Source organism: Genypterus blacodes, unplaced genomic scaffold (assembly GCF_046128005.1).
Source record: "Genypterus blacodes isolate CSIRO-AG114 ecotype Tasmania unplaced genomic scaffold, CSIRO-AGI_Gbla_v1 ptg000401l_1, whole genome shotgun sequence".
In the NCBI taxonomy this organism is placed as follows: domain Eukaryota; kingdom Metazoa; phylum Chordata; class Actinopteri; order Ophidiiformes; family Ophidiidae; genus Genypterus; species Genypterus blacodes.
In genome coordinates, this window is record NW_027467176.1 from 972 (window position 1) to 12,500 (window position 11,529).

At 46.3% G+C, this 11,529-nt stretch overlaps 2 protein-coding genes across 3 annotated transcripts in view; both read right to left on the bottom strand.

Annotated features, from left to right (window-relative positions):
* Window positions 1–5,801: 5,801 nt before the first annotated feature.
* nherf1b (NHERF family PDZ scaffold protein 1b) lies at window positions 5,802–6,956 on the bottom strand. The gene has a single exon (XM_076138759.1). The coding sequence runs from the start codon at window positions 6,531–6,533 to the stop codon at window positions 5,817–5,819; it is 717 nt and encodes a 238-aa protein (XP_075994874.1). The 5' UTR covers window positions 6,534–6,956; the 3' UTR covers window positions 5,802–5,816.
* A 1,526-nt stretch (window positions 6,957–8,482) lies between these two features.
* LOC142989289 (ras-related protein Rab-37) overlaps window positions 8,483–11,529 on the bottom strand; it is an 8,905-nt gene continuing 5,858 nt past the window's right edge. For both annotated transcript variants that reach the window (XM_076138762.1, XM_076138760.1), the window contains 2 exons: window positions 11,389–11,465; window positions 8,483–9,761 (listed from right to left, as the gene is read on the bottom strand). In XM_076138762.1, coding sequence (XP_075994877.1) covers window positions 9,656–9,761; window positions 11,389–11,465 — 183 coding nt within the window. In that variant the 3' untranslated portion in view covers window positions 8,483–9,655. The remainder of the gene's footprint in view (window positions 9,762–11,388; window positions 11,466–11,529) is intronic.

The following is an 11,529-nucleotide window of genomic DNA, read 5'->3' on the forward strand; positions in this document are numbered from 1 at the left end:
GCTGCCATTACATCATGTTAAAAAGCAGAAATGTGAACTTTCCTCTCCTTCTCTCTGACACAGATCATAGATGAGTGTGTGTGTGTGTGTGTGTGTGTGTGTGTGTCACCTTCTCACCCTGTGGCTTGGAAGGTGGAGGATCTTATTGAGAGTGAATCACTAGAGAGCTCATTCAGCTGTAATATTCACATTATTAATGATGTCTTTGTCTCTGGTGATGTCGTCGTCATCATGGTTACGTAACACACTTCAGATTTGCCCTCCTCGTAAACCAATCACCACCGGCAACACCGCGCACTTATAAAAGCACAAATCTTGTTAGAGTCCGAAACACAATGCGGCCCGTGAGCCTCCTCCTCCGCCCCGTCTTGTCATGAGGACCACTTCCTTTAGAACACACAGCTCAACAATCAACAAAGAGGAGGGAAGGGAGGGGAAGGGAGGGGCGGCACCCAGACGCACTCAGACGCACTTACACGAAAACACACACACGCAGAGAGAAACACGTGTGAGCCTACGTTACGGCCCGACGTGGATCTGATCCTGTCAGACCCGACGCAGTGACATGAGGTCCTGGGCCGAAGCGGAGCCTGAACCAAACACACACACCTCAGGATTCAATGACGACTGAACCAACAAACACGGCACGCCTCTCAAACACTGTTGACTTTGTAAATTGCCGTTTTATCCCGTATCTGTTTCATTCTATTGTGCTTTGGTGACGTTCGCTCCGTGTTCGGATCAAGCCTCGTGATGAAGGGGATGGGTTCTCAACTTTTTCAGCTTCAATTCGCCGTCTAGGATCTCGAAAATGAGGCCGGGGGAATTTCTGAGTAATTCTGTGCTCCAGCAGCAACAATGACAGGAAGCCAGCACGAGCATCCTGAGGTGTGTGTGTGTGTGTGTGTGTGTGCTGCCCCGGGCGGGCGGGCCAGGGCCGAGATTCCCACAGACAGCAGTCGCTACGACCACAGCCTGACCAACCATCGCACAAACCTGGCTTTGATCCTATAAATAGTCGACGTAATCTAATGCTATTCCAAATAACTTGGCGTCTGACCTTCACCAACCAGGACCTGAAGACTTTAAGGACACAAGTCTGCGGGATGGAACCAAGCAGCAAGCAATCAATACACAGATACAGAATACAGATAAGTAGATGAACTGTAGATGTGACACTTTAAACTTGAATGACTTTAACTCGAAGGAGCTTTTAGAGGCGCTGTGTTTGGGGACAGAAGTGACAACAACACAACCAACAAGGAGATCTGTCCCTCAGTCTGTCCATCTGTCCCTCCCTCAGTCTGTCCATCGGTCCCTCCCTCAGTCTGTCCATCTGTCCCTCCCTCAGTCTGTCCATCTGTCCCTCCCTCAGTCTGTCCATCTGTCCCTCCCTCAGTCTGTCCATCTGTCCCTCCCTCAGTCTGTCCATCTGTCATTCCACCCGTGCCTCTATCACAGAGAAAACTCGTACTTGACAGCTGTACATCTGATTTGGATGAAATTGGACCGTTGCCGTCACAGAATCCAAGAATTCCAAATCCTGGATTCCTGGAGTCTACTATTCACGTACAGCACCTCCCTGTAGGCCACGCCCACTTGTGTCAAACATCATCTCCTCCTCCCACGAGGTCGGAAGAGACGAAAGAAGCAAACCGGTCAACAGTTCCATCTTTGTTTTTGATAATCGCGACCATTTTACCGCAACTTCCTGCCAGAGTTGAGCGACCGAGACTCAACAGACATTTACATGCAGAGTGTCTGATTAAAGTGGGAAAAATAATTATAACCATGAAGAACAGACAAAACCAATCCATAGCTGAGGTGGTGATGATGATGATGATGATGATGATGATGATGTGTTTGGCGTATAGGTTTTAAATACGTCTCATGATTGCTCCAGCGGTTGCGAACGCAGAACCCTTCACTTATTATAGCACAATAAATGATGTGACGTGAGTGTGTGGCGTCTCTCTGAGTCACACACTGCAATGAAACGGAGATAATACAAAGAGAAAGAGAAGCTTCCACACGCACACACACACGCACGCACGCACGCACGCACACAAACACACACAAACGCCCTCGCTTACGTATGAGATCTCATCAAGCGGCAGTCAATTCCGTCTGACACAAGAGCTCCTCCGCTCCTGTAATTAGTCTTTAAAGGCGTCCTTGTGTAAGCGGCCACCGGTCACTTAAGCAGACTCCCATGACCCAAATCACTATGCTTCCAGGCTTCACACCCTCACACACTCCCACTGGAATCTCAATGAATAACTGAAGAGAAAGCGAGAGCGGCGTGGAGAGAAAATGTGTGTGATTAAGTCAATACAGCTGCTCTGTGATAAAGTATAGAGCCCATGTTGACACGGGTGGCGTCGCCCCTGGGTGAAGTCACACACACACACACACACACACACACCAGTCTACCTCTTTGTATCTGGCAGCCATTTCTTACAGCAGTAATGTGTACAGATAATGTTACACCGCGTCCTAATTCATTCAGTTATCCTGCTTTGGTTCCTTCTCAAACTCCTCTCAGGATCTTGGTGTCTGTTGGCGTGAAGTGTTTCCGTATAATGAGGAAGACTCAGGAGGACACTTCAGTGCAGCCACACACACACAAACGTGAGCCCGCAGGTATTTGTCAGGATGTGAGCGGTGTTGATTTGTAATTAGATGAGACCTGGACGGAGAGAGACGGCGTTCCGCTCCCGCTGCGCTGCGCTGCACTCAACACGGGCAGAGTACACGTTACAGCCTGGTAAACAAAAAAAATGACCTTTGGAACCAACCGAGTGTTTTTGTGCGACTCGTTCGGTGCTGACGACGGCCAGCCGCTGTTATTTTCCATGTTTTGACCTTCATCGCTGCTCCTTCCATGTTTTCACACCTCCCCTGCGTTCTCACTTCGCCTACCTTCATCCTCACACGTACATGCACTCAGCCTGGATCGCACACGCGACATCGGCGTAACCATGGCAACCCAAAAGCGAGGCTCCTCTGTTTCCCCCAGAGAGGGCGTCGCTCTTCGAACCCTCTTTTGTTGGCGCTTCAAAGACCGGGCCAGACAGACAGACAGACAGACAGACAGACAGACGGGCAGTATACCCACATCTGCCTGACTGCTGAAGCATCGGTGTGTGTGTGTGTGTCCTCCATTGGTGTATGTGCGTTTGTATTGTGTGAAGTTTGTTATCTGTGTGTGTGTGTGTGTGTGTGTGTAGGTGTACATGTGTGGCTCGGGCACAGGAATGCCGGACAGGATGTAGGGAGAAAATTCCAGAAAGAGTGGAGTCAGAGCAGCAGCCTGAGCCCTGAGGTGCTCCTCTAACCCTCACACACACACAGACTCACTGTAGACTCAACCTGACTCACTTTGTCCCCAGAGACCAATTTACATAGTGAGAAGTGCGGCTGTGTCTTCTGTCCCTCGAGTCATTTGTCTGCTTTCGTACACAACTGAGGCAAATATTAACCCCTGACTGGGTTCATTGGTTCCTCCTGGATTTCCCCTTTAATCTCCTGTAAATCAAACTGTCACATGGAAATCCGAGCGGTCAAAACGAGTGTGTCACCGTTTGCTTCCGGGCATTTCCGTACGGGGGTTTGCGTGCCAGAGTGAATTATAAAGCCGCAGCTCCATTAGGCCATCTGTGGAGAGTATAGAGAGTAAACACGGGAACAATCAGTGCAGAGTCCCAAAACAAACAACATAACCCCGGGTGTTTCACTGCAGATCTACTTTGCTACTTTCAATTTCTCCTTTACATGCCAGGATTCTGTCGCTACAAAGTTCCGTAAAAGAAGCTACAAAAAGGTAAAGTAAGGAAGTGATGCGCTGCCTCGTGTGTGTTTAATGTCTGTCTGTGCTCAGCAGAGCTTTAGGAGTGACGATGTAATCCAAGTAATGAGATTGGAGGAGGGGTTCATGTGTGGACGGTCCCCAAAATGTCTCTTTAAGATGTTTCACAATGTTTTTGACTTGATATGTCAGTGTCAATGTTCTACTGGTGACTGGTGCTGCTTTCAAACACATAATTCAGTTTTTTTTGGAGTTTAATAATAATAAAAATAATTCATTATAATTAATTAATTTCTAAAAAATAATAATGATAAAATATGGGTGTGTAATAAAATCTATGAGAGAGGAAGAGGATCAATAAAAACACTGAATTTTAACTGTAATGCAGCTTTCATTACCAAGTGTGTTACTGGAGCACGTCAACGTTTATAGCGTTAGTGCCTTGCTCTTACTCTCTATTATCAGTCACGTTTATATGAACTCAATGCTACGACTATTTGTCCGTAGGGCAATTAAGGCCCAAAGTAAGATTAATACTGTACATTCTGTCTCTATATGGACAGAATGAATGAGATTCTGCTGCTCTCTGTCCATAAATGTTTGATTTGTTGCCTTGGTTACAGCATAATGAAAGTTTTATCGACTACTTTTACCAACTGTGAGACTAAAAAGAGTAAATGTGTGTTTGTGTGTAAATGAGGGACAGAGATAAGGAGAGAAGGGGAGAGAACACACACAGCAGGTTGTGTGTTTTGCTTTGTGATAACATCCGTTGAAGCAGGTTTGATAGAGCAGAGCATGAAGGCACCTAGAGTCATATGGAGGAGAGGAGGAGGAGGAGGTGAGCGGGGCGGCGCCAGAGCAGCCAGAGGGATAAACATCCAGGACACAGCGAGGGGCACAGATGTTCCAGACTGCAGGGACCCTCTTCCTCTCCTCAAGCGCTTTCTCTAATGAACCCTGGCTCGGAGTTCTCAGAAAGAGAAAATGCGACGGCTATCAAGTCGCTTCAACAACATGCGGTCACTGCGGAGACAGAATGTGGCAACAACCTTCGAAAACCTTCATTTTGTGGCAATAATTGAAGGAGAAAGATAAAAGAATAGAAAGACAACAAACTGTTTCCTGTGGTTGTTGTTGCGGTTTGTTTAGCAATGGCAAAAATGTGTTCCTATTCTCAGCAACAAAAGGGAACAACGTAACACATCTCCCCCATGCTGAACACATCCCTGTGTACTTTGTACTCGCTACGCTGCGGAGGTGCAGCTCGCCATTGTTTCTGACTGAGAGCTGAACCATACACACATTGTGGGCCGTGACGCAACAGCAGATGTTCCGTAAAGCAGAAGCGCCTGCAGCTTCGTACGTCGCCTCTCTTTGAACCCGCCGCAGATATTCCTCATCGTATCAACACAACTCCAATGCCCCATAACAATGACAGCATCAGTAACAGCGAGGGGCGGACGAGACAGAGACACACACACACACTGGTTTTGACCCCGTTTACTGAACCAGGTTGTTTGTCCTCTCACCCACAGCAAATGTCCGGCCAGCTTGACCCTGCCTGCCCACAGCCTGGAAGCTCCACAGCACAGAGGAGCGTGTGGGTGCAGCTGCCCATGTCAACAATGTTATTGACACAGAGCACCTATTATATCTGCTATAATACTCTCTGCACTCCTACTTTCAGAACGCCACTTTTAATGCCGTGATTATAAAGTGATAGAATGTTGACACTGGGTTGGAGAGGAGCGGGTTCAACTCTCAACTACTACAGTGCTTCTGAGCAAAACAAAACATTGAAGTGCCTCCTCAAGACAACAACCCTTGTGACAAATCAGTGTTAACATGCTGTGTTTGGAAGTACCAGCCTGAAAAGTTACTGCCACCTGATTGGTTACTTAGACTCTTAATTATAACAAACAAAGAGGGTGGGGCTTCAATTCAAAGTGCCAGCAGTGGGACACCAAATACCTTTTGAGAACCGTTGTTGTTTTCGGGGCTTTAGTTAGTGAAAGTGTTGTTGTTGTTGCATATTACAGTGCAGGAACACACAACGTGTAAGACATGACGGACGTGTTATACATATATAAACTTTTGGCTGTGTGTTTGTGCTGTCTGTCTGTATTTCCACACTCACCTTCTCGGAGTTGATGCTCAGCTTCTTCTCGACGTGCCCGTGGATCTGGCCGTTGCTCTCCAGGACCGGCGTGGACTCTCTGGGTGTCCCGTCCTCCTTCTCCTCCTCCTCCTCCTCTTCCACCGCCACCTCTTCTCCCCCTACTTCTTCATCGTCTTCCTCTTCTTCTTCTTCTCCACCTCCTCCTCGCTCATCACCGTTTTCCTTCCCGCCGCCGCCGTGTTCCTCGTCGTCGAAAGGTAACGGCAGTCCCTCGGTCACATACTCCCTCAAACACTTCAGGTTGTGTTTCTTCAGCAGCAGCTCCGTGTCCGGGTCCACCACTACGAGCTCCAGTCCGCCCACGGTGGCTCGTATGCGGGACACGACCTGCTGGTGGCTCTCGGTCTCCACGTCCTCCCCATTCACAAACACAAGCCGGTCCCCTGCGCGGAGCCCCGCCGTCTCCGCCGGACTGTCGGGCTCGACTAACCGTATGAACTGGCCGCTCTTACCTTTCTCCCCGTGGAGGTGGAAGCCGTAACCATTGTCCCCCTTCTCCAACGTGCATAGTCTGGGCCGAAGGTACTGGCTTTTGGTCGGCATGGTAGCTTCACTCGCCCCGCTACTGTTGCTGTTCAACCTGTTGCTCGTCCACAGTGGAAACGACTAGAAGACCTGCTCGGGATGCTGCTGCGGAGGGGCGTGTGTGTGTTTGTGTGTGTGTGTGTGTGTGTGTATGTGTGTGAGAGGTGCCCCCTCTAAAACACCCAAACCTCCGCCCCGTTAGGGAAACTGCTCCGTGGGAAACTGTGGAGGTGTTTGAGTCCCACTCCTCGCACTCGCCGTTCACTTTCCAGCGGACAGTCTTCCTGCGTGTGTTTGCGTGTGTGTGTATGATGTGTGTGTGCGTGTATGATGTGTGTGTAATCCTCCGTGGGGTTCCGCCGTGTCGAGCGGAGGTCCTGACCCGAGCTCTGAGGCCGGCGGAGCTCACAGCGGAGGGGACTAAAGCCACTCAGGAAGAGGGAGGTGCGTTCACGGCCCCGAAGGCCGCCTCATGCAAAACAGCCACGAATGGAGTCGCGAACACGCTTAACTGTGTGTTTACATGAGTAAAGTGTGAAGAATCTGGAACTGAACAAGTTCACAAATAGTAACTTTTACAATATAATTTCCCCACCAAAGCTATATTATAAACCCTGTATTTATTCACATTTGTTTTATGTTTCCACAGAGATTATGTAATTTACAATCTATCCCATAATACTTTTCCGTGGCCTTCCCTTAATCGTAGTTGTATTATCGTAATTTTGCGTTAAAGGTTTCTCTTTTGAGCATAGTGTTCGCTTTTCACACTTTGTATGTTGCACATAGTATTTTTAAATGATCATTTTTAATGAAAGATATATTTAAAATAAATAAAAGTTCATACGTCAACATATGTTTGTGCTCACTAATTTCCGTGCACGTTTCCTGGATTTCTATCCATCTATCTTGTCTATCTGTCTCTTGCCTCTTAAAGAGACTTGCATTCTGTCTGAGGCGCTCAGCAGTGAGTTTCCAGAGCCAATATCACATTTTAACTTTATTTGTATAACTATATTCAAATCAAACATCGTGATGTAGAATCTAGTGTGGCAGAAAAAGGATTGCATGATAACATCAAGGTACAATGACAGATGTTACAGATATAATGTACAGTTTATACAACTGTTATTAGGAGATGTCAGAGTTGAAAGTTCTGGGTTCCAGTAACTTTACCGGAACTATTTCTCCCTCAGTTTCATTACATCCTTTACGGATGTACCCTGACCCTAGCCCACATGTCCTTCTCGCTATTCCTAAATGACAAGCCAGTGTAAGTAAGCAAATAACCCTAACAATCATTTATCAGCATTAATATTAAACAGCCCAGTCTTCTGTAGCCAGATTGCCAGAGGCTCCCTGTGGTTATTCAGAGAGATGAGTGACATGACTGTAAAAATACAACCTGGCAGGGAGCTGGCTGATCTCAAGCCTCAGGGAGGTTTTAACTTTTCCAGCTGGGAAATGCTTCCAGATAACCAGACTTGATAAGATAAGAGGCTTTAGCAGAAACGGCATCTCTCAACACCGTCCAACCTGGCATTTTAAACACGGGATGCTGATAGATATACTGCTGCAATACACACAACACAGATGAACACATGAACTGCTTGAGGAATTAAGAATCTATAGGCTCCTTTACCTGGCTCTGCTGCATGACTCATAGATGTGAGTGGGGGAGCTGCATTCAAGTGTACAGCCTACAGATCAACCTTCCCATATCCAACTTCAGTGTTAAGAGAAACACCAGAGAATGTTTATAAAGCTGTGCAGCCATAAAAACACTGTGCCAGGTGTATGATAAAATAACCTGTTGATAAAATCTGGTCTCTCTTCTAGAGCTACGGGCTGTAGAGTAATCAGGGTGTCTGCTGCCACACAGTGGCTTAGTAACCTCAGCACATCCTCATCATTTCCTGAAGACTCCCACCCGTTGCCTGAAAGAACCTCAAAGAGACACAAAGACAAACAGATGAGACTCACTTCAATAAAACAACACCACATACATTACAAAATATACCTTTTTATATCATATGATAACAAAGCACTTTTTCGTGGCACTTTGTGATCACCGTGACGCCTCAGAAGAGGGACAAATGTGACATCAAGCAAACATTCATAATGAACATTGTACAAAGAAAACGTGTTACACAATGCAGTGCGTGAACAAATACAGCTCCTGGACAGTGCGGGCAACATCCATCTCTAAAGGAGACACAACAATGTGAGGGAGTGCTGTGTTGTCACTGTGTGCGCCTCTGTGTTGTCACTGTGTGCGCCTCTGTGTGTGTGTGTGTGTGTGTGTGTGTGTGTGTGTGTGCACTGTGTTTACATGATAAAAAGCAAAATGCATGCTGACAAATTTTGGACTGAGACCCTATAAAAATATAGCTTGAGGGATGAATAAAAACTCTCTTGTCTCCAGTGTGTGTCACGGTGGGATGAAGATGTGAGAGCACGTGTGGAATGATGCCCAGCATATTCACATGTACGCGGTAATGAAGCGTCATCAGCCCTCACTCAGATGTACAGACAGACACACACCGGGCAGGCGGCCCTCAGAATGTTGGCTTTATTCTATCTAACAGCAGTACAGATGGAAACACACGGGATCATTCTAGCTACACTCCGAACCGTGAGACTGAAGTCCTCAAACGCACACAAGTTCTAAGCATAATGATGAAGACTGTAAGGCCAATAGGGATTCAGTTCACAGCCTGGTAGAGTTGGGATGAACACACTAAGAGCACCATGGCAAAATGCTATATCCACATAAACAGTCATAATGATTATATAGTCATATAAAACTGCTATTTATCAAGTGTAGAACGACAAATAGTTGTAGTTTGTCCCTGCAGATGGATATAGCATTTCAAGATTGTAACTCCTGACTTGTAATTTCATATAACTGTCAGCACAAAGACCACACACATTTCTACATATGACATAAAAGGTTTTGATTCACATTTCAGATAAGGGACAAGGGAGAGGGTGGCCAATCCAGAGTCACTCCCAGTCCCCTCCTCACGTTTGCTGCTGGCATCGGCTAATCATTTTCATAAGGGACAAGACACAAACCTCTATCTGGCTTTTCAGGTGTGTGCGTGTGTGTGTGTGTATGCGTGTGACTCTCATCTCGGCTACACCTGGCCACAGCAGCCAGACTTGTGCTTCTGAGACTCAATGTATTCGTTTATCTGGAACTTGGGCTCGTTGGGCTGCTGCGACGCTCTGTGCCTCAGCTCCCTGAGAGGAAGAAGGAGGGAGAGAGAGAGGGAGAGAGAGAGAAGAGAGAGAGGAGGAGGAGAGAGAGAATAGTTAGATATAGAGGGGGTGTATGTGTGGGATGGAGCACAGACAGGGAAATAAGAATGGAACAGAAATAAAAAAGAAGGAGAGAGAGAGAGAGAGAGAGAGAGAGAGAGAGAGAGAGAGAGAGAGAGAGAGAGAGAGAGAGAGAGACATTTAATCAAAACATCTCTGGCATGAATCATCACATCTAACTGGCTCTTAAAATACCTTTCGCAACAAGACATCAAATCACCCACATCAATTCTTTTCTAACGCTCTGGGAACACACTGTGAAAACACTATTCTCACTCTCTCACAGTGACGGACGTTACTTTACGTATATATATATATTTCCTGCCATTGAGTAAGAAAGAAAGGTGTGTCCAGGCTGAAAGGAGAGCAACATGGTGTCAAAACGCACACAACGCCATTCAATATCAAACGACGAGAAATGGAGCCATTAGAGTGTGGCGTTTCCTGTAATAAGGTGCTTTGGAGCAAATCGACACAACCTCTGCCAATTTCAAGCTCAGCCAAGGCAACCCAGCGGAGGAAACGCCAAACAAAACACACCCAAGTCAAGTCAATTTCCTTCAGATTTTGTATTTACAAGGCTCGGTTTTTTCAGCATGAATCGTGGGGAATTTTTCTCCTAAAGTGTAATTTTGTTGGAGTATAAAATGTTGCCATCGCTATTGCTTAGTGACAACAATGCAAGAAGGAGAAAAAAAAAGGAAAATAATGTTGTTTCTTCTCTCCTTTGTGTCGGCGGTGGGGGGGCGGAGAGACGACAGACTCTCCATCTGTTTCCTCCCTCCAGCATCTCGTAATCAAATTAACGTCAAAAAGATGAGCAAAGTCTAAAATAGCTCGTTCCTCCCGCGGTGTTTGGCTGTTAGCGCAGCATGCAGACGCGTGGCTGACTGGTCACTCCTGTCTAAAAATAAAACTCCACTGGTGTGCCTTTCAGGATTTGTTCTCTCTCCTGCCGGGCATCACATCCAGTAAATACATTGATCTGATCAGCTGCACTGTGATTTCATTTGTCGTGGGTTAATGTACGAGGCAGCAGGAACGTACAGCAGCTACAGAATATCTGTGCCGATTGAGTTTATTCATAGTCCAAGTGTCAGATCTTCTCTCCCTCAAAAAAGATCAGGAGGATCCGTCCTCCATTCTGTTTTCTAGAAAATTCTGTGGAGGATTTTCTAATTGATGCGTTTTAGTTTCAGTAATAATCCATCAATAAGAACAATTGGATCCTCTGGTATAGTTTGATACGTCTTGAACACATCGGAAAAAGATATGTTGACCTCTGACCTTTTTGCCGTGTCTGGACTAAAGTATTCATCACGTTGCAGTGCAGAAAACCTTTCAGAATAAAAGCCCCTTTACTAATTTACTATTCTTGTTACTGAGGTTGTGAAGTAGCACAGTAGGAACAACAGCACCTAGAGAACATGAATGCTATATATTTTCTAAAACTGACATCATCTCATTTACATTTGTGATATAGTTTCCTGAGAAATTTACATTCCAACTTCTTAATGTAAGTGATTTCTAAACACATCTTCAGACTTACTTTGCTATAGCCAGGAAGGCCAGCTCCACGTTCACTCCTGTCTTTGCACTGGTCTCCATGAATGGAACGCCGTATTCCTGAGATAGACAGAGAAGATCTATTGAGACCGTGCCCAGGTGGAGGTGTGTGTTCATCATGGAG